Source organism: Cuculus canorus, chromosome 2 (assembly GCF_017976375.1).
Source record: "Cuculus canorus isolate bCucCan1 chromosome 2, bCucCan1.pri, whole genome shotgun sequence".
Taxonomy (NCBI): domain Eukaryota; kingdom Metazoa; phylum Chordata; class Aves; order Cuculiformes; family Cuculidae; genus Cuculus; species Cuculus canorus.
In genome coordinates this window covers 75,178,514-75,201,512 of record NC_071402.1, presented here as the reverse complement: position 1 = coordinate 75,201,512, position 22,999 = coordinate 75,178,514, and the positions used below count along the sequence as shown (strand labels likewise).

Below are 22,999 nucleotides of genomic sequence, written 5' to 3'. Positions count from 1 at the left end.
CCCAAAACCCACAACTTTCTCTCATTCTGCATCCTGTTCTTTCCTTTTCCAGATAATGCCATGCCCTCAGTTTAAAATTAAACAGCAAAGCTGCTGTAGAGCATTTCACTGTTTTATATAAATCCATACAGCTTGATGAAGTGCTCTATAAAAATGAACAAACAAGCATTTTAAATACCATTTTTAGCGAAAAATCTTTTACCGTGGTCTCCCATTCTTTTAGTACTTTTATTCTTTTTAGCTAGTGGAATTTGACAGCAGTGTGCAGACACAGGACTCATGCTGGGATCTGAAACACTGCATGTTTTGAAATAACTTGAACCATTTATTACATTAAATTCCTACTAAAATCACTTTTTGCTGAGATCAGTGAAACACTTTCTAAATGTAAATATAAAAATGAGTAATGTTCTTCAGAGCTTAAAACTGTGTATGATTTCACGCATCTATTCGAGTGTTAAAAATGTTAACTGTTGAAATGTTGAGTGTTAAAAAAAAAAACCAGGGCTCAAGGATTACTGTCTCACTGACCTCTCCACCAAGAGGACAACAACTTCTTTTAAGCAGGCTAACTGACTGAAAGAATCTGTTTAGCTACCTCTGTAGAAAAAATTGCCCATTTTTCCTGTAAAGCCTTTTCCAGGACTTGAGAGAATTAGAACTACAGCTATTTACAGTAGACGTGTCATCACCATTCTCTTTATAAAAGTGGACAGTGTTTCAATCCTCTAACACCTCAAGAAATAGGTCTCTAGGAAGCCAAAAAGTTGCAAAAGTCTTCTAGTTTCTTGTGACTCTTATCCCATGGTTTTCTATTTTAGTGTATTTGTGTATGGCTGACTGCCCTGTGTGCCATCTGCTAGACAGCTGGAAAAATCTCCATTTTATTAGGAGGTGCTGTGCCCTGCTCCTGGCCAAGTAGCTGTACAGCTTCATCTAGGACTTCATCTTTTAGGACAACAACTGAAAAGTTTTGGCTGGTAGTCTCAGATTTCTTTTCCATTAATGCCATCCCTATTAGTCCATCTTCACTTCAGAAATCACGCAATGCCTTTAAGATCAGTTGCTATTTCCAAAATACATGATGTTTTCTGGATCCACAACTCCTCTGCCTTTCATGCCCACCACTTATCTTTCATAACACAAAGCTTGCCTTGTTTTTCTTGCTTAGCTGCCTGGTTAGCAGGTTTCTTGTGTGTCCTTTTTTTCTCTGTAATCTTCTATTGAGCTTTTAGCAATATGTTCAAGGACAGTAGCAGAAAATTATTTGAACTGTACCTTTTAATCAACCTGTCCTGAAGACTGTGTCAATAAAGCTTTTCATTTTCACTAAGACTCTATGAAATTGCATGCCTGAGATTTTTTTCTTTCTGATGTAACATTCCCTGTTTGGCTTAGTAGATCAATAATAACAGCATCAGGCTCAAATTCACTTGTTTCATGATGTCTGTGGTCTTGAGAAATTCAGTTCTTTCTGTTAATGAGTCTGATGTGCAGTCTACAGTTGCTGTTAGCACATAGTGGTATTTGACTTCTCGATAATCTGCAATCAGTTCAGCAATTTTCACATCACATGGATCAGGTAATTCTGACTGACATTACAACTGCCAAGCTGCTGCGCAATGTCATATATAACAAGAAGCATTTCCGCACTTATGAACATATTCTAGACCATTTCTTATTTATTAGTACATTGGAACATTATTAGAGTAGCAAGATTTCATTCAAATCCTTTTGATGACATTCTGGTCATCTGGAGCATTTCCTCAAACTTCAAAGTCAGGAACAACGTGCACTGTAAAGTCACCCCACATGAGAAAAATGGCATTTTCCAACAGTATAATAATACTGCAGAAATTAACAGGAACTGTTCTTTGACTTTACAGGTCTGTTCTAGTTAGCACACAAGCACTAATAATGATAACGCAGAGACCAATCATGTAAGTGTTGTGAACACTCTTCTGACTAACTGTAGCTCGACTACAGTGCCAAGAACTTCTAGCCAGTGGATTCTTTATAGAGAGTCAAACTACATATAGGTGTTGTTCATCTTGTCACATACTTACTAGAAAACAATTGCATACAGATTTTTTCAAGTTTGCCTGATAACTATGAGTGAACCTCACCTGCCTCAGCAGCAATGATTAAGAACACAAAGTCTGAAATCACGAACTTTGAGATCACAGATCACCAGAGATCACAGACTTTTCTCCTTAATTCAAAAATATCAGACATCATAGAGATTTTGAAAAGGATTTTTGGAGGTGCTGAGGAAGAGTCAAAGGCCAGGGCTGCTGTGCAAATAACAGTAACATAAGGAAGTTTAAGAGAAAAATTCTGGAGGCAAAACATACATTGCTAGTGAAGAAGCAGAGACCTATGGTAGCATTCCCAGAAACACTTCCAAACAAAACCAGTTACAAGCAAAGGTTCAATAAGCAGCTAAGAAATGTGTTAAAAAAGGGAATTCAAAGAAACAGGAAAAATCTGGGAATAGGGAGGAAACTTTAAGAATGTAGTAGAGCTTAATCTAAAACAGAAAAGAATGAGTTTGCTGGCACTGCAAAAGTCATAGGAAAACATTCAAACTGAAGAGGCTATAGAAACATAGTACATGGTTTAAGAGAAGCAGTAACGTCATGGAGACCTGTAATTCTCACCTAGGGGCAAGGGCAGAAGCTGATTAAAATCAAGAAGGAAGAAAATGGCAAATAGAAAGACAGAACAGGCAGATTGTCTTTTTTTTAAATTTTGCAGAGAAATAAAACACCCACGTGAAAACACACACTTTTCTATATAAACAGTAAAAGCCTAAGAAATTAGATGGAAGTTAGAATGCCTGTTGTTAAAACATTATTTACACAACAATCTTACTGAAATCATGGTGGGAAAAAGACCATCAGCACAATACTGAAAAATCAGAAAAGTCTGAAACTCGGGGATTGAAGAAAGGTTTGTATTAACAACCTAGAAGAATCAACAAATATCATGAAATCTATGCACATGAAGAAAAAATAGACTGAAGAGCAAAGACTTATCAAAATAAATTACCTAGAGGACTGGTCATCCAACTAGGACAGAAATTATTTGAGATTCTATGAAACACAGAGATAAGAAAGGCTGTCAAAGAAGAAAACAGAACAGGTCAAAGGATACTTCAGTGACTCCCAGCTAGACTGGCAATGGCAGATAGAAGCTGAGACCACTGTCTGTATCTGCTGCACAGCTGAAAAACCAACCAACCATACAAACAAGAACACAAAATGAAAAAAATCCCAAAACCTCTGAACAAAGACCTACATAAAGAAAGAGAAAACACTCAATCGGATCTCAAGAAGTGAAAAGAACATGGTTTACAACATATTACAGCTGAGCAGCTGCTTTATAATAATGACAAAGCTTGTTAAGGAAACAAATGAAAAACATAACCCAAACACTAAAATTGAAAGGGGGAGCTAGAAGCTTACAGATAAAAATCTTTGTAGGTGGCCTGAAGACAATATAAAATCAGAGGCACAACCCAAACACTAATCAGTTCCCAAAAATTATCTGAGAAAGACCAAACCATAACTAGAATGCCTGAACAGCCAAGCAAGGAAACCATAAAAACTGAAAGGGGCTAATAAGAAGATTACAAAATTTATCAGAATTAGTATAAAACCTTAATAATGCAAGTCAAGAAAAGAGCTTGAGAAATCACTTCTAAGAGTATGAAAATAAGTGATTAATTCTTTTCAAAACTTAATCAGAAGATAGCAGCCTGCTAAAGGACTTACAAGCAAACAGGTGATGCAGTTATTAAGAAGAATAGAGAAAAACAAACTGTAGCAAAAAGAGCTGGAGAGTTTTTTTGGTATTTCTGTTCAGCATGGGGTAGTTGTCATTCCAGTATATTCTGTATGGGGGGAACACATCAGAAGATCTGCCTCAAATTGAAGTATCAGTATAAAGCATTACAGACAAAAGCAGGAAGTCAAAATGGGAGAAGAAACATCACAAGAAGATAGGGTTCACTGGAAAGGGTCAATTGGACTCAAAGAAGAAAGCGCTAAAACCATAGGTACACGTAACCTCCACCCAAAAGTGCCCCAGCATCCAAGGACACGAATGTGATGTGATGCCAGTCCCTCATGGGGCCTCTCTCAAAGACAAAAGGAAATACCAGTAGGTATAGCTATCCTGGGAAAATTTGTTAAAAACAGAAGTTCCAAAGTTCCCACAAACTCCTCAGGAATCCGGGGGTACATGTTGTTCAGCGTGTCCATAAACAGCTTGGGAAATGGAGAGAATAGCAGTTTGACAAAGATGAGGACCAGCTATGAAGATTTACAAAAGGATCTCATAATAGTCACTATTGAGTAAGAAAATGAATGTCAGTGGAGAAGTGACACAGCTCAGACAAAAAAATTCTAATTCTATGCACATGACAATGGGCTCTTGCTTGACTATTAACTCTGGGAAATTGAGATATTTGGTGTTTATCACAGGTAGGCTGACGGAAACATCAGTATGGTGGTCACTATCAGTCAAGAAACAACCCAAAACGCAGAACATATGAAAAGAAAGAACAAGAGAGAACATCATGATGCCACCTCAATGCATGATTAACACTGTAAATAATTCTAGTCCTACCACCAGCAGCACTTCCAAATGAATACGAAAAGACTAGAAACCCAGTGGCTAGATACTGATGGAGCAACATTTGTTTCTAAGGTTTCTCATCTCTGCACAGAGTGAGCAAAACCATCTTTTGATACAGCTCTTTTCATTTTTAAAGGCCATGTCCATGTCAGACCAACAGGGAACAACCTCCACTTGAGCTGCCAAGATGCAAATGTGTAGGCAGGGAACCCCATGAGCCTGTGAACATTCCTACTGTACCCTGTATCGTATGCCATGGGATAGAGGACAGACACCTAACCCTGCCAAAAACATAAATAGCAGAATCAGGATGTGTGCGCTTGTGTATTTTATTCACGTAAACATGCCCTGTGCAACCCCCATGCACCCAATCCACGTGTTAAGCAGCTTTTCCTGTTTCTTTACACACCCTCACTTGCCACATTGGCAGTTTTCTCTCTCTTGATTTATTTTGCATCGATTTGTATTCTCTCATCTTGTTAACCACATGTCATATAAAATCTATCAAAGTGTACAACCATTTACTTAATAAGCTGGGCTTTAGAGGGCCCACAGGGGGTCAAGGAACATAAGCAGGACTGTCATGCCTGCTGGTTATCCAGCATCATTTCAGTCTTCTCTCAGGCTGGCAATTATCAAAAGTAGCTCTTCAGATAAGAGCTACTTTAAGACATTTTAACAGCCTATGAAAATCAAGATGGTCCAACCCAGTTACTAGTGGTTGCAACACTCAGCTGGTTCACTTATAGCATTGTCTTACCCAATGACAATAGCCGGCAGCCACAGAAGATAAACCATGTCCCAGAGAGAAATGACAGCTAATTACATTCTGCTCCCTGACGTGTCCCCTTCAGAAGAGGACTGAGACAACATGCAGCAAAGTGAGCACAGGTTTGTTCTCTGGTGAAATGAACTATTCCGGGCTCTAGAGCTAATTAGCACCTTCTCACATCATTTTGATTATTGTAAATGCAGTGATCAACATATTCCTCTTGCAAGCTTTATTCTATACGTATTGATTCTCATTTCCTCTCAAAATGTGGCTTAATAAAGTAGTTTAGCTTGGTTTGCAGATGTTCTCAAAATCCTTCCTCATCTTATTAGCAAAATAATCTTAAAGAAACTCTCCAATGAATACAACAGCCCAAAATGAGGGTATATGAAGATGAATTGAGTAAAACACTTATGAGAAATGTATGCTCTGCATATAAATATATTCAAAGTATGTCATTATTGAAAGAGCTCCATCAGCTAAACATCACGGATAATACAATAGTTCACAGGATTCCAAGACACGTTTTTGAGATTAACAGCACTGTAACACATATTAAAAGTGAAATTATGGCCTTCCTTATACCCATATAAACCTGTGGAAGCCAGAAATACCAAAGTACTTGTTCAATTCTTTGAACTATTTAATACTGACAGTTAAATATTTTGGCTGTCACTTTGAAATAAAAGCTAAAAGGTAGCCTTCCCTCACCACTTTAATCCTGACGTAATAACTTGAGAATCTGACTGTAATCAAGAAAAAATGTCAAGATGGAACTTGCTTAAGAGTGAGGATCACAAAATTTGAACCAGGGAGCATGAGAGTTTCACCAAATGAGGAAACAGTGTTTGTTTTAGAGGTCTGTTTAATGAAGAAAAAGGTAAGCCTAGGCTTTCTAAGGTAAGCTTAGGATTCGTTCTCTACTGGGTCCTTCAAAAATACATTTTGCAATAATATTTGATAGATTTAACATATTGGCATAACGAGGTAACGTGAAAAATAGTTTTAATATTGAAAAGTCACTGCCATCATCCTGTAATTACTTTTCAAGTTTATCCCATGGTCATGAAATTACTTACTAAACACAGTTATTATTGCAGGAATGGTTCTTAAAGTTTACTCCCCTAAGGAAACTTTCCATACACTCATAGGTCTCTCAGTTCAACTGACTTCAAACCAAAGAGATTTTTTTACTTTGTTTTTGACTCTGGGAGGAGGCTCACGTTCTGCAATTAGCATTACTTCCATAATGATTGAATTTCAAATAAAGGTAACCAACATGTTAACTTATGTTTGAAATAGAACTGTGCCAAAAAGCAGCTCTATAAAGGAGCAAAACTTCAGACACATTTGTAGGAGACACAGCAAAAGAGATCCTGCAAATCCAGGCATTTCTATTTAGTGTTAGCTGAGGGCTCATTTAACCAATACTGTTAACCCATTTCAATAAGGCACAAGTTAAGAAAATATTAAAAATCAAAGAAGCCAAAACCAATCTGTTGAATTGTTTTCAGCATTAAACAGATATCATGTCACTTGAAAAGATGTCTAAAATCCCACCACCTACCAGTCAGGTTTTGAAATTGTCTAGACTCACTGTGGCAGAAAACAGGCCTAAGCAACTGACTATGGTGACTTTCTGGCACAAGCTAGTTGGGCATCAGTAGGGATTACAGGACCATCCACTGGCCTGGACAATCTACCACCTCCTGGGTCTTGACCAGTAGACTCAGACTACTCGAAATGTTCTCAAGTTGCACCATGGGAGGATTAGATGGAATATTAGGAAAAATTTCTTCACCAAAAGCGTTATCAAGCACTGGAACAGGCTGCCCAGGGAAGTGGTGGAGTCACCACCCCTGGAGGTATTTAAACATGTAGATGCGGCGTTTAGGGACATGGTTTAGTGGTGGATTTGGCAGTATTAGGATAATGGTTGGACTTAATGATCTTCAAGTTCTTTTCCAACCTGAAAATACTTCTATTATTCTCCTACAATGGGAGCACTAGCAAGCAACTTCAAAGAGCATCTCTTTTCCTAACACACCTCTCAGGAGAAATAAGGTGTCTGAATCTTCAGCCTGGATTCTCTTTTGCTGGAAAAGGAGCTGGGGGAAGCTAGACTTCCTAGGATTTTCCTGCAGAGCTGACTAAAGTACTGGTAAACTGGAAACATACATGGGGAAATTCTACCTGGAATGGAAAGACAGCAATCCCACTTATCCAGTCAGTGGGTAGGTCCACTGTGCTTGCCATGGCATTGTCTTTAAGAGGTCTCATAGCACACAGTTCAGCTGCCTGACGCATCGGGTGGAAAAAACAAGTTCTAACTACTTTTGCAAACCAAAGCGAGTGCCTCTGAAAAGCCATCAGTCCACACTGAATTTCATGGGACTATCCAATGATCAAACACCAGACTGGTTGTACCTGAAGCTATAAGGGAAGCACATCCAGACCACAGCACATTGTACCCCAGCTGCGCTCTGGAGCACAATCTGAGCATGCAGCCAGAAGCCAATGGTCCTGCACTCTGGAACACATCTGCCAGGTTAGATAAACTTCAAAATTAGAACCATGAATGATGGAAGAAGTGAATGATCAGACAACAGACCTGAGGGCAAGGCTGAGAGACCAGTGGTAACAAGTCCCACTTCATCTGCTTCTCCCAGACGCAACCCTGGAACAGGTTCTCATCAGGAACACCAAGGAACTTTTATATCATGTAGGCAACACTAAGAACGAGAGTCGTGTTTAGAGAAAAGAGATAAAGAAAATGTTTCTATACAGGTTGGAGAAACAGACAACTGGGTGGATAAGTGTAGAGACAGCCTCACACTCCTCTGCACAGATGGTCCCTTGAATTTTCAACACCATCTGAATAAGGTTTTGTATCCATAGGTTGATAATTCAAGATATAAAAATAAAGAATTTGGAGAAGAAAATGTGTGGAGCTAGGGGTTTTTTTTTCAAAAGGATCAGGAGTGATGCTCAAAGTTAAAAAGAGAAGGCAGGGAAAAGGGGCAGAATTGTGCTAATCTGCTTATTTTTGAGACTAGATCCCCCAAACCAGAAGTTTTATCTTCACATCATCATAAGGCTTGAAGTGACTCAGTTCTCTCTCAAATATGCAGAAGCCACTATGGCAGCACTTAGCTTGTTTGGGATCACAGCTTGGCTATGACTGCGAATGTAGGCACAGGATGACAGGTGTTCAGCTGCACTTTGTTCCCATGATGCTGGCATGCCCAACCACCCAAGAGATTTGCAGATCACTTCTGTCTGTGTAAAATGTCTATGCCACCTTCAGCTTGGAGTGATGCACACTGCAGTCTGGAAGATTCCAGTGGCTGCTACCACTATAATAAGGAGAAGTTTTCTTATTCATCGCTTTTCATTCATAGGTTTCTTATTCACCAATACTCCCATTCAATATTTTTAAATTCATTTTCTTATTCAGCATAGGGACTGTGATATCTGGTTAATGTCCTTAATCTGGGAGAACTACTGGAAGCTCAACCAAAGAAACCTACTCACCATTCTTATGAGAGTTTTAAGATCCCCACAGAAGTGCCACTTTTTTTTCTTTTTTTTTTTTTTTTTTGGTCCACAACAAGGAAATTGAAACCAGTTTAAAAACTTTTAAGCAAGATAAGCAGACAGGTATCCACAGGTTCATGGTAGATCCATTATGAAGTTGCCAATACATGATTTGTGAATCCATATATCTGGCTTGATGCTGATAAAGACAGCAGACAGTTGTAGCCCAGTCCATCATCCGTCTTACTCTCATTGCACCTCAGTAAACAACAGCTCTAGTCAGTATGTTATTTGCCATTTTTGTCAGCTTCAATAATGATTAAGAGTTGTTTGTCCACTGTTTTGAATCACAATTCGTAACATTAAATAAGCTTTTCAGTGCCATGGTATGCACAAAACTTTATTAAGATTACAGTTCAAGGCTAAGTATTTGTCCAACATAGCCATACCTATGGTTTTATCCAGTTCTTATTCTGTATTCGGGTTATTCAATATGAAGGATGAAACAAAAGTAAGCAAAGTGCCACCAGCAACTCATTATTTTGATGGCTCTGCGTTTCCAGGCTTGTTAGGGACTGGCAAATGAGACAGGCTCTTAGCCAGCATTAAAGTCAACCACAGATGTACTTGGAGTGTCATTAGTAAATGAAACAAGAAAAGGCCCAGACTAATGTCGTACTGAGGAATGAAACCAGACACAAAGCTAGGCATTCCTGATTCAGACAGGGAGATACAGCAATCTTTATGGTCCTCGCTAAAGAGGTAATACTGACTACAGAAGTCATGCTTGACCAAAGAAACTACTGGAAGGAACATTTGGCAGGGACAATATCCTAAGACTGTGTCAAATAATCAGCAACTACAGCTGCCAAACAGCCAGCAACGATAGTTGGAAGAATATATTGTAGTATTATGGTGCCTAGAGATAAGAAAAAAATGAGAGACAGAATTTCCACATGGAACATCCTAACAGGGCGCTTGAAATGAGAACTGTATGCTCAATCATAGCCAGAATTATGAAAAGAAAAGAAATAAATACAGTAATGTTTGGTTTGAATTCTTCCTCATCTTGGTAGTAGCAATAGTCTGGCAGAATGAGTTTAAGAAGAGGTAAGATACCACCTGGGCACAAGCACCACAGCATCAAGCATGCAAACAACCCTGTCTCTTCTCGGTTCATCACCTTTTCTGTGACAGCTTTCCTTTTGTGGGGAATGGATATGCTGGAGTTTGAAAACAGTAGAGCAGACACTTTGGCTTAGTTTCAGTCTGCAAGGATTCCAAAGAATGCTTTCAGACCTTGGGTATTCTTGGACTTTGGGAAGACAGTGTTCTTGAATGAAAAAAAAGATTTAAATTACACAGTGTTATCTCAAAAGATGTCCTAAAACTGGCAGCACAAATGAACTTACAGTATGGCTGTGACCTTACTATATGGCTGAATTATTCTGTGCAATTAGGTTATAACAGAGCATCCCATGTACAGGGATGTAACATCACCACAATATCGGTGTGGTGACCTTTTGGTGCAGATGAGTTTTTCAGATCCAATTTTTCAGATCCAAGGTACTGATGAGAACATTACCACAGGCATGCAGCAGATGCCCTTCTGCGGACACCCAGTCACTCAAGACACTACAATGAGAATGACAAAACACTTCTTCTGAAGCTACTTTTTCTACATGGACTTGAAGACTTTTCACTTTCCATTTCAGGATGAGATTCTGATCACAGAAATCTGGATTAGGCTGATGTCCTGTTTTTACCAGAAGCAGCAAGACAGAGAAAGACCAAATAGAGGGAGGGAGGCTTTGCTGTCATTCTGACCAAGGACCTGAAGAAATGGCGCTAACCAGTTCAAGCTCCAGAAGGACTCTGCTGATTCTCTTGTCTTTGCACAGAGACAGTTCCCTAACAGCCAAGTTGTCAACTAAAAGGTTTTTAGCATTGCGCTCCTTCAGAATGAGGCAACTGCTTTGGCTTCTATTGCAGCATTAGCTGACGGTAAATTCAGTCTGGTGCCAGAAAAACAGTTCTTGCATGATGCAGGAACGTGTTCCTGCAGTTCCTACATCGACCATGCTGTATTTACACCTCCCAAGTTAATTGTACTCTCTTTTTAAGTGTAGTTTCCTATACCTGCTTTCGCTACAGAAGTCATTTGGGCAGTCAGTGATGTAGGCATGCAGCCAACCTGTCTCTTGGATTTATGAATCGGTAAAAAGGTTCAGGAATCATAACTGAGCCTAATAGCATGATCATGAACTTTTCAGGAATTTTGAAGAAGCGATTGGGGGGGCCTCATCACAGACAATCATTAGGCAACTAAAGCAAAACTATCTCATGGTGCTTTAGAAGAGGGAAGGCATCAGAATGTCACATTGCAGAAGCATTCTTCACACAACACATGTTCCATATGGCAAATGAAACCATCAAGAAGCACATAGCTCCATATCAACATATGGACAATACCTTAAGAGCTTTATGTGTAGCAGCAAGAATTCTGGAGACACATAAGGGCCACAGACTACTGTTAAAGGTAAACACCACACAGCAGGTTTGCACTCTTTGAGCAATGGGCACGGCTAGCCTAAAAGACGACACGTGTATATCTGGCAGCAGATGGGTGGACCTTGAGTTCTGGGAAATTATGAATTGTAAAATGGCATTTTATTTTTCTCCTACAAATTTCAGTTACAATAGATACACTTTAGTAGGAGACGAAACTGTTGTAGATACCACTAAAAATTGTCATAAGTATTTAGTACTAAAAAGGAAGAGGGGGTGAATAATGAGTTTGTCCTACATATTATATTGAAAGAACAAGACAATAACCACACAGAAAGTGAACTTGACCTCTGGCATTTCTACGCACTAAGCCTTCAAGGCTTCAACAGATTTGGGAAAATAATTTACTCTCTATCAATTAAAGGAGCAGTTAAACATGGATGACTGACCTCATTTTGCCAGTTCTCAGTTTGCACCAGGTACAGAGAAACACAAAGGATACTTTGACACAGGAAATTCAAAGGTTGATACTATCACTACATTATTTAAAACTCCAAGCTGTGAATGGTAATCTTTCAAGTAGATCCTGGGAATCTCCTATCTAGTTTTTGAAGAGACAGAGTACTTAATTCCAAAGGTCAAAATCACAATATTTTCTGAAACAAACAAAATGAAAGACTCCCAAGAAACCTCACTATCAGTAGCAGTCCATTGTCTGAACGAAAAGTAAACAGGTTTCCAGTCACACTTTGTAAGTAATCTTGTTCACTGTAATTTTGCAACAGCTTTTATAAATTTTTCATTTGAAATCAGGAAGGCTCCTATTCTGACAGGTTCAAATAGCTGAGTTAGTGCAATACATCTCTGTATGGTTGGCTGTGTTTTGGAACAATTAAGAATACCTTGCCAAAAAAAACCCAAAAAGGCAACTTGGACATCACAGTGGTATATTTTAATAACCAAATAAAAAAAAATAAAATAGAAGGAAAGCCTCTCACTTCCATTGGTTTCAGGGCTTTTTTAGGAAAGCCTGGAACATAAAAATGGTTCACACTTCATAAATATCCATTTTTTTCTGAACAACGTCCAATCTCACGTTGTATGTTCTAAGCTATGCTTTGAAGTGCAACCAAGAAATACGAATCAAGTGTTACGGTGAGTCATTTTGGAGTTTTGTTTCAACAAAGGCCATAAGTAATTTTCAGTAAAAAATTTAGTACTAAAGCTAAAGGAAACAACTGTTAAGAAAGATTTCCTTAAACTTCAAATGCACACCACAGACCCACACAAACCTATCCACTTCCATTGCACCTCCTTGAAAAACTAAACTTTTTGTCAAAACAATCACATACATATTAGATGTGCAAAATAAAGACAAGGATATTAATATTGGTTCTTGTGGCTCATCCACTCATAACTGCTTGCTCCTTTTATATCATCAGGCAGAAAAAAAATAGACTAAGATTCCAAGGCTATATAAAAAGTATATTCTTTATTCAGGTGCAGAAGAAACAGATCTAAACCTTCAGGAATATTTTAATCACAAATGCAACCAGAGCTAGACTATAATAAAATGCTTTTAGGTGAAACTCTAGGCAGGACTCCAAAGGATTTAGCCCAACATCCTGTGGCTGGAAGTCCAAATAGGCATGATTTCTCTCTGCCTTAAGTTACTTTCATCCACTGACTGGAAACTGTAAGGATGAACCCCACCTTTCTCTCCACTCAGTCGTCCAGTTGCTAGCTACAGGAAGATAAAGGCTCCGGAAAAAAAGTTTTAAAAGCAGCTTTTTTCCTCTTCCGGTATGCCTGGAATTCCAAATACAGACGACTGTAAATTTCACTCTTTCTTAAGTAGTAGAGCCTGGTGAGATTCAGTCAGCTAATAGTTTTGTTTCCATAGCTCTCAGCAGTCCTTCAATCTGGGCCCAATGTTACGGTATCACTGTCATCACAATTTATCTCAAGAAATGGAATAAAAAAACAAGCACATGCAGCTTGTAAAACAGCTGCAAACCATGGCTGAAGAGTATGAAATTTAGCGATAAACACTGTCAAGTCCAAGATCTGCCACCTTGAGTGTAGATGAGTATCGTGTATGTCTCCATGCCTAATTATGCCTCAGCCTCGACATCTGATGGACTTCCATTTCCATCATTGGTCCCTTCAGCCCTCATGGGCAAGCACCCAAGTTAACACACTAGAATTAGGGAAGATGTTGAGCCTGAGTTTTGTACGCAGAGCTCCAAAATTGAAACATTCAGACAGTAAATAACCGAATGATGAGGTATCATCATTGCTGGCCCCACATTAGCTCTTTTACAAGTGTTTTGTATTTAGTAGATGTCATTTTAAACAAAAACCTCAAAAAACTATGAATACCAACAGCAAAAAGGAAATAAAACAGAAATTAACTCTAAGTTTAGCTAATCCTGCAAGCAGTAAGTACCTACAGTTTTTACGGCAAAAGTTTGGTCATAACAAGCAAGCAAATAGGATTCTCTGTTCAAGCAAACATTGTGATATGCAGTGCCTCTAGAAGAGAGTCTATTAGATTTTACCAACCTACTCATTCATGGTCTTAGAGATCAGTATCTGTATTCAATAAACATTAAGCTTTCCTAAAGTCCATTAGAAGTCTCTCTCTCTTTTTTTTTTTTTTTAAGAAGAAAAAAAAAGATAGAAGTCGGAGACCCCTCAAATCCCCACTGTACTTCGGAAGCATACAGTAACGCGAACAGCCTGCTTCTAATCATTAACGGTAGGAATACTCTGTAAGGAGCAAGAATTTTACTGCCCTCTGCAGCCTTCTTTTCCTTTGTGTTCAACGCAAGGGCAAAACGCCACAGATTTCTGGGTGAGCTTAACTGATACTGAATGTCATGTGTCCTGTGACACATTTTTCCTCCCAAAGGCTGAAAGCCTCACATTGGACATGCAGAAAAGGTATCCCACCGACCAGGCTATGCCGCCCCAAAAGCTTTCTTGAAAAAATGGGTCAAAAGCTAGAAAACGGTATAATGTGGGGGGGGGAAGGAGGGAATGGCCCCTGCTGACTTCCCACAAAAACGTTGCTTTGGTATGGACGGTGTTTCTGCGTGGCGATTTAAACCCGGCCACCGAAGAGGCCAATACGGCTGAGCTGCCAGTTGGAAAGGAGCAGAGCCAATGAATTAAGTGAATTAAACTCGATGCGCTTGTTGACTCAGTTTTTCGCCCCACCAGCCGCGCTGCCTCTGTTCCAGCGTCGCCTCGAAACATCGGGCAGCAAAGTTGGGGCAAAGGGTTCCCCGGCGCCGCCGCCGCCCCCGCTGCCTCCCGGCACCAACTTCGCTCCGCAGGAGCCGCAGCACCACCGGCCCTCGCCCGCCCCTCCCGCCCTGCCCCGCCCGGCGCGGGGATGCCGGCCTGGAGCGGGAGAGGGGATGCGGGAGAGGGGATGCATGGCAGCGGGAGCGGGGATGCTGGACAGAGGGAGAGGCGATGCCGGGCGGCGGGAGAGGGGATGTCGGGCGGCGGGAGAGGGCATGTCGGGCAGCGAGGATGCCGGGCAGACGGAGAGGGGATGCCGGGCGCTAGGAGCGGGAATGCCGGGCAGCGGGAGAGGCGACGTCGGGCGGCGAGGATGCCGGGCAGCGGGAGAGGGGGTGCCGGGCGGTGGGGATGCCGGGCAGCGGGGATAACGGGCAGAGGGAGGAGGGATGCCGGGCGGCGGGGATGCCGGGCGGCGCGGGTCCCACATCGGGAGGGAGTCTCTTACCAGCCCAGAAGCGAAGAAGACGGCAAGCAAGGCCAGGCAGGCGCCCATGACGATGAGGAGCAGAAAAACGATGAGCGGGTGCTGCTGGCTCATGCAGTAGTAGGACTCGTAGAGCCAGTCCCGGGAGCGGGACTGCTCCCCGCTCGCCCCGCAGCCGCCGCCCGGCTGCTCTGCCCGCTCCAGCAGGTAGCGGCGTCTCCTCCTCATCATGATCGCTTCTTGCCACATCGGGCAGAAGAGCCTCAAGTCGCTCAGCGCCGCTGCTGCTGCGGGAGGCGGCAGCCGGGGAGTGGAGCGGGGAGGCGGAGAGGAGGAGCCGCGGCGCAGGCATGGTGCGCCCGCCGCCGCGCAGCCAGCCCGGGGCTCGGGGCGCCTCCGGGAAGCGCCACCCCGCACGCACATGCCTTGCCCCGGCTCCTCCGGGGGCGGGAGGTTCGCTCCTCCTCGCCGGGGAGGGAAGCGCACAGCGAGCGCCCGAGGGCGGCGGCGGGAGGCGCCTCGGCGGGGACCGTGAGAGCATCCCTCGGCGGGACCGTGAGAGCGGCCCCCGCCGCGCCTCCCCGGGCCCCAGGAGATGCCCGAGGGGACGAGGCCGCCGGCCGGGGGGTCTGCTGCTCCCTCGGGTGCCTCTCCCGGCGGCGGGGAGCGCGGAGCCCCGAGGGGAAGGCGCGGCGGCAGCAGCTCCCGGCGCAGGAAGGAGGTGCGCTGGTAAATCTCCTCGGAAATTACTCCCGCGGGTCTGTTTCGCTAGGAACCTTTCCCCGGGAGGCAAAATCTCCTCAGTTTTTTGAATCTCCTCATACTTCCATTTGTGCCAAAACCAGAGATTCCGCTTAGGAAGCAGAACAACATGTAATGTCCACAACTTTCCTTGCTGTGAAGGATTTATTCCAGGCGAAGCGGGCACTTGAAACAACCAGGAATGTTTGTCACTTTTGTTCACAAAGCAGGCACTTGAAACAAACTGGACACGTAACTCACTGAAGTTACCTATCCATCATACGCAGCGTATAGCAGTTTTCCCAGTATGTATACGCAGTTCTTCTTCCTCAGCCCACTGCCTTGCTGAATGTCCCTCCTCACCAGACAAATCCCTCTCCGACCCACTGTCCAGCCTTTACTGTTGCTTTGCCACATCTTTTACCTCTCAGGGGATGCAGGGCTGCCTAAGCTCTCCATGGAGTGGAAGAGGGCAAAGCGACGTGGATGCTACTGGGCATATAGGTCCCCAAGTGTGGCTCCTGGTGATTGGAGCAATGCTAGGAGCAAGAGGGACCTGGGAGTACTAGAATACTACAAAAGGTGATAAACTTGGGCGTAAGTGGTCGTGAGATATTTGGAGCAGAGGTCTCTTAGCCAGGTGGAAGAGAAGGCAAGTCACTAGAATGATGTGGACTGAAGCTTCTGCTTTAACACCTAAAGCTACCTTCTTTCTCTACCACTGCCCATGACTTCATCCAGAAGAAAAGGTGTATCAACCATCAGTTTAACAGAGCAAAGAAATAAATTGTAGATAGATTAGAAGACCTGTCTGTACACCTGCATTTCTTAAACTCCTCAGGTTTGAAGCAAGGATGATGTCCAAGCTTCCCTGCACCCTGTTCCTCTCAGGTGGCTGGAATGAAGAAAAGCTCCTTGGTTTTCACTCCTCCTTCCTCTGAAGTGCTTGTTGGGGCAGAAGGAACAGATGAGGAAGAAGTGGAAAGTTACAACTGCGCCCACTGTTCTGAGAGAGAGAGTGTGAAAAACTCTCAGCAGCAGCAGTGATAAGATTGAAGGATGAACATAAATCTATGTAGGGAGGAACATTCTGGCAGAATTAATTGCTGGGAAGGAGTCAGTAGAGGTGGGTGTGAGAATTTTTGCAACATGAAAAGGCTTTACTTGTGGTTGCTTCAAAAATTGTGGAGTTAGCCACCCTCACTGTCACACACACATATACAGTGGGATAAGCAAGGGGAGTTTAGAAAAAATCAAGAGACAAACCAGAATTACAATATAAAACTTCTTTTAAAAGCACGTGACAATACTAGGGATTTGAAGGCATCTGAGCATCTGAGTTTTGGTCTTTCAAGGGTGGGAAGATCAATGTTATGTAAGGACTTATTTACAATACAAGAATAATGACACGATTCTGTACAGATTCAAAAATGTGTAAAAGATCAGAACAGGAAAAATGAAGTATGTTCTCTGTTCCGCATATACAGAAGCCATCCCAAAAAATTACTTGAAGCTTACACATTATATTAATACAGATGACACTACTGATTGTCTTTCTTCACCCAGCTGTTTCTGCTTTAATGGCTTTCCATTACTTTCCACCTCTCTGAAGCTGAACAGAAAAGGTAATTCCAAAGAGTTTACTATGATGATCACATCATTTGTTTGCTATTTCAGTAAGATCTTATGCCTGTAATAACTAATTCCTCATTATATTAGTCTCATGCAATTTCTCAGGAAATAAAATTCTAATTCCACAGAAAAATTTTAATTAACTCAAAGGTTACCCAGTGGTATCTCATGCCTTTCAAGAATGATGAGTTCAGTATAACTGTCTCCTCTGTAAGACCAGGCGTAAGATGATTAAACAGCTGAGAAAGATGAATTACCAAGTTACATTTCCATTCAACTTTGTGTTTTCTTGCCCACCTTTCCTCTCCAAACAAGAAACCTGCATATTTCAAATGATTCTTTAAACTTCAGCTAGGAACATCCCACACCTTAATGTCTAGAAGTGCTGTCAATCCTTAGAGGAGATCTATAGTTAGAGGCAAAGGACCAGTGGAAAAAAAAACAACCACCGCCATACTGTCATGTAATTAATAACTGCACCATTCTATCTGTGGACAAGGTAATTAAAACTGCACAGTACCTAAAGACAAATTTGACATTCTAATTTGAATGCTCTACTTTTTAACTTACAGGCTAACACTCTTCTTTTTTTTTTTTCCCCAGGACGCATTTAATTAAATGAGCATTATTACAGTTAAATGACAATTATGTCATTGCTAAAGTTGAAAAGCCATATGTTTTTAGAGCCCAATTTCCCTAGGTAGCCTAAAATATACATCCTTACTTGGCTCAACCTGAAAGTTTGCTCTGCCTCAAGAGAAAGGAAGTTACAGTGAATATTATAATCTGGAGCTGAAATGCAAAGGACTTTCATAGAAAAAAAGCCTCTCCATGTATTTCGCCTTATTTATCTAAAAGAAGGGGTGGGGAAGGGAGGGGAAGCTAGCACTTAAGATTGTCAGAAATTATCCACTGTGTACCCTTGGGACTCCAACGATGTCAAAGAATTTGTTCCTTGAGCAGCTGGTATCTAAGCATCTGCTGTACCTCTCTGGAGAAACAAACCAACACCGAACAAAAGGTTGAGATCCACAGCTGCTTGTCAAAGCAACCATGTGCCAGAGCCATTACATTTTCTAGTAGCAGATTTATTAACCTAAAGAACTTCTGTCTGGACCATCTCCAGATGTCCCTTCTAGCCTCAACAGTTTTGTGATTCTGAGAGATCACAGCTTATTAACAGTGTCAGGTGATCTGTGATAGGTCCTAGGCAGAGAGCAAAGTAGGAACAGGAGATGCAGAAGAAGCCTCTGTTCCCTGCACCACTCTCTTTGCCACTCAGGCTTGATCCACCTCTGTCACCCCTTTCCTTCATTTTCCCTTCCTTGTTGTCTTCTCTCCCATGGGTTTTCTGGTCAGGGATGCAGACTAGCTTTCAGCAGAGGGAGAAGAGACAGATCTTTCGATCTTAAGTTACTCTACTCAGTTCTAGAACATCCCTAGCCACAGAAAATGAGTTGCAAGGATGAGATGCCGAATCCCACAGTCTACAACTTAGCAAGCACTCAAAAGAGCCATAACGATTGGCCTGAGCAAAATACACTGCCCAAAACTCCACCGGTGGCTAGATTCCCCTCTTCACCAGCTGGCCACCAACATTGCCCAGAAGAACAAAATCATCACTATAGTTTTGACATCATACTGCTACTGTCAGCATCCACCAGGCTAACTCACATTGAACTTCAATTGCAGAGCAAGTTGCTCTGCCAGTAAAGATTACACATAGCCACTGGCTGAACTGTGCTGTGGCAGCATGGCCAAAGACAAGTCAACGAGCCCTACTTAGTGCAACTCTTGGGGGACACCAACCCACAAGCCATCCCTGCCATAAAAGCAATATATCAATGCATCTGGCAGGCCTTGCACTCCCTGTTACCTTGAAACCCATAGACTGAGAAACATTAAATCTATGTGGGCAATTACTTAAAACCATTAACTTGTCCACAAGGGATAGACAACTTTTTTTTTTTTTAAACAGTGAAGACTGCTAATATTTACTGAATTATTTTTGATTCATTTTACCAAATACAGTTATCAGGACTGGCTCTCTCAAGCCTTATAACTGCAGCAATGCGCTACTGTTGCTCTTCAAATAAATGATGATGGAATTTTCTACAGAAATATAATTGATTTCTCACATTTAGAACCTGGTGAAATTCACATTTGATTTAGATACAGACTTGTTGGAGTTGTTTAACATTATTATTTAAGGTGCTAAATTACAGCCTGACTGATCTATAATTCCTTGTGTTCTTTTACTTTTCTTCCTCCCCCTATTTGAAGCCAGTATCTAACTTTGAGCCTCACTCAGCTTCCGTAAACTTTTATGAGTAATTACTAAGAAGTACTGAGGTTGCTGAAGGAATTACTGAAGATCCAGATGATCTGAAAATATCTCCCTTATTCCCAGCTTTCATAATAGATGGTAACTACATTGGTCATCTAGCATTTTTATTAAAGACTGAAGCATAGATCATACATAGATCAGTATTTTAGATGTTTTGGTACCATCTGTTATTCGCTAAATAGTGAGTTAATTATTTCCACAGTCTGCTTCTTTCAAAAGACTTGGGATGAAAAGAAAATCATCTGAAAGTGCATTATTTTTTTCTCTGCTTGCACCTTGCCCTTTCTTATTTTGATTGTGCTATTCTTTACTCACTGTTATAATTTGATTTAGTTTCCAAATTGTACTTTTCCAGTTTCAAGTCATTAACCTCAAATTATACGCTTCCTAAACTTTCATATTGGTACAGTTAACATCCCTGCAAACTTAATAGTATTACTTAGGAAACCACCTGCTCTTCCAGATACCCTGCTTTCAGATCTAGGGAAGGTGGGAGGAAAGGAATAAAACTTTCCAGAAATTTAAAACTACTCAAGCAGTTTTATAAAATTCCAAATTCACTGGACAAACTCACGTTAACCTGTAGAACATAAGATACAGAACAGAAAAAAACCACATAAATCTACATATAAAAAGAACAGCTAAAATAAATAAATACAAGTAGCTACATGAGTATCAAAGAAAACCAGATTCATGTGTATCTAAAAAGACATATTTGCAAAATCTCTGTGATTGTTTTAGTTTTTTCCCTCAGTAGCTTTCATAGTTATTTTAAAGGTAGCTCCCTTCTAACAGAGGATGAAAATGACAGTACATGTTAATGGTCCAGTCCTGCAAAATTCAAGATATGATCCCACTTCTGAAAATGCTTAAAAGCAAACCAAAGTCTATACATGTTACTTCCAGGACTTCTGTGAGACTTTTTGAAAACTCTGTATAAATCAGTGAAATAAAGTTTTGGAAGACAGAATGGCCAGTAGTTTTCTGAAATGAGACATTTCCTGTCATGAATTTTATAGTCTTCTTGGCGCCAGGAAAGTCCGTCTGGGCTCATGTTTTTGCAGTCATTGTGCTATAATTTATTCATTGGCCATCAGCTACTATTTTATGTAGATCAAGAAAGGAATACTTTAGGAAATGTCATCAACAAGTTAATGTTTAAATGGGGTTGGACTTAATCACAAAACTACAGAACAGCTGTAGATCCACTCTAGATTTGGATCTCGGGTAAATTTGTCCATAATCTTACCACCTGCCCGAGCTATACTGTCTGTCCCATTCCTGCAGAGGTCCTGTATTTCTTCCTCTTCTTTCCCACAGTTTCAGCAGGTTCTGACAGACAAACGTCATATGATTGCTTCGCTTTCAAACAGACCTCTGCTGAACTACTTAATGACCTTAGTAAAAGCATGTTAATCACAGATGTCTTCCAGAATCATGTTAACAAGTGTGCAGTAGTGGTTTCAGCTGAGTATTTGATTAGAGCACCCAGCTGATTGTAGAAAGCTGTAAGAATTGATAATATCCGGGACGCAAATTCAGGGAGTTCTACCAAGAGTGATGGATCCCAAGATTTTGGAGAAAGTGTTATTTCTGAAGCAAGGCATAAGGGACTGAACAGATACTGAGAACAAGAGGTCACTCTGGATATGAAATCCAGTGGAATTGGATGAGTGATAGGTAGGGTACTGGGGTTCAAGAAGCTGGAGTGATATTCTGAAGGGATGCTTTAGGCTTGTGGGCTAGATCAGGTCCTGGCAATGATTCTTGAACCAAAAAATTATAGGCTTTTGTATAAGGTAATTCAAAATAATATACAAAGGGGAAAAACCCCTAGCAATTATGTTAATGTGTACTTTCATGTATCAATGCCTCACATCTTGATTACTCTGCACAGTTCCTATTTCAAAAAAAAAAAAGTATTGAATATGAAAAGGTATGGAAAAGGATGATGATCCCAGTTAGAAGAGAAACTTAATGGAAAAATACTGTTCAAAAGAGGACGTAACTTCTCGATTTGATTGAAGCTTATGAAATATGAAAGCTGTAAGAGCAGACAATAGAGAATGGCCATTCATTAATTTGTGTAATGCGAAAACTAACACACACCTGGTAAAACTGTCATGTGACAGGCTTAAAGCAAAGAAGCATTTCTTTTTAGAACAAAAAAACCCCTCACAACATAATTAAATTGTGACATTCATTACTTGCCGCTTTTATGGACACCAAGTATAAATTCATTAATAATAGACTAGGAAAAAAAATCAAGGAATTAATTAATCAAGGGCTATTAAAAATTATAATAGGGTGTGAGAACTTGCTAGGAAAAACTGAAACATGTTGATCCATAGAAATTAAGTAGTTAAAGCAGAGGGAGTATTATCCTATACATGTGCTATTCTCATGTGCCTTTTCTAATCTTTACTACCAATAGGCAGAAACTTGTGCAAGACAGTAAGGACAATCTAATGATTTTTATCCTTGAAAGAAACAGGTAAGAATTAATCACAATTAATTGTGGTGGTTCTCATCAAAATTATGTCATTCCTTTATTTTAATATCAAGTCTTTTGTAATTAAAAGCTTCTAACATCATACCTGCTATATGGAATTGAATTTCCATGTTAGTCTCTGACTGCATGAAAATAGCTTTTCTTTTGATCATCAAAGTAATTTCTTTGTGATGCCAGTGATTTAGCTATTGACCTGATTTTTCACTAGCAGTATGTTTTCTTTTATGTGCATTCATAAGTGATCATCCATTAGTGGGGTAGTGTATAGTCAGATGGGCCGTATGCTTATTGATTCAAAACAGCGTAACATCTAAAATTCATATGCAGCTAAAGGCAGCAAAATCAACAACAAATAAAAGGAGAAATATTTTAAGGATATAAATATAGGCAGGACTATATCAAGTATTAGTCAAAACCAAATTTGAGTCTTTGAAAAGGCAATAGAATTTATAGAGCAGGTCACTACTTCTACTTTTAAAAATAAGATAGGAAGAGCCAGAGAATAAAGGAATAAATACAGTAAAGAATATAGGACAAGCAACAGCTTGGTGATGGGCACAGGAAACCAGT

General features: G+C 40.8%; 1 protein-coding gene across 1 annotated transcript in view; it reads right to left on the bottom strand.

The window, feature by feature from the left end:
* The window catches only part of ADCY2 (adenylate cyclase 2), a 230,750-nt gene extending 215,076 nt beyond the window's left edge, over window positions 1–15,674 (bottom strand). Inside the window, exon 1 of the mRNA XM_054060772.1 lies at window positions 15,219–15,674. Coding sequence (XP_053916747.1) covers window positions 15,219–15,620 — 402 coding nt within the window. The 5' untranslated portion in view covers window positions 15,621–15,674. The remainder of the gene's footprint in view (window positions 1–15,218) is intronic.
* Between the last annotated feature and the right edge of the window lie 7,325 nt (window positions 15,675–22,999).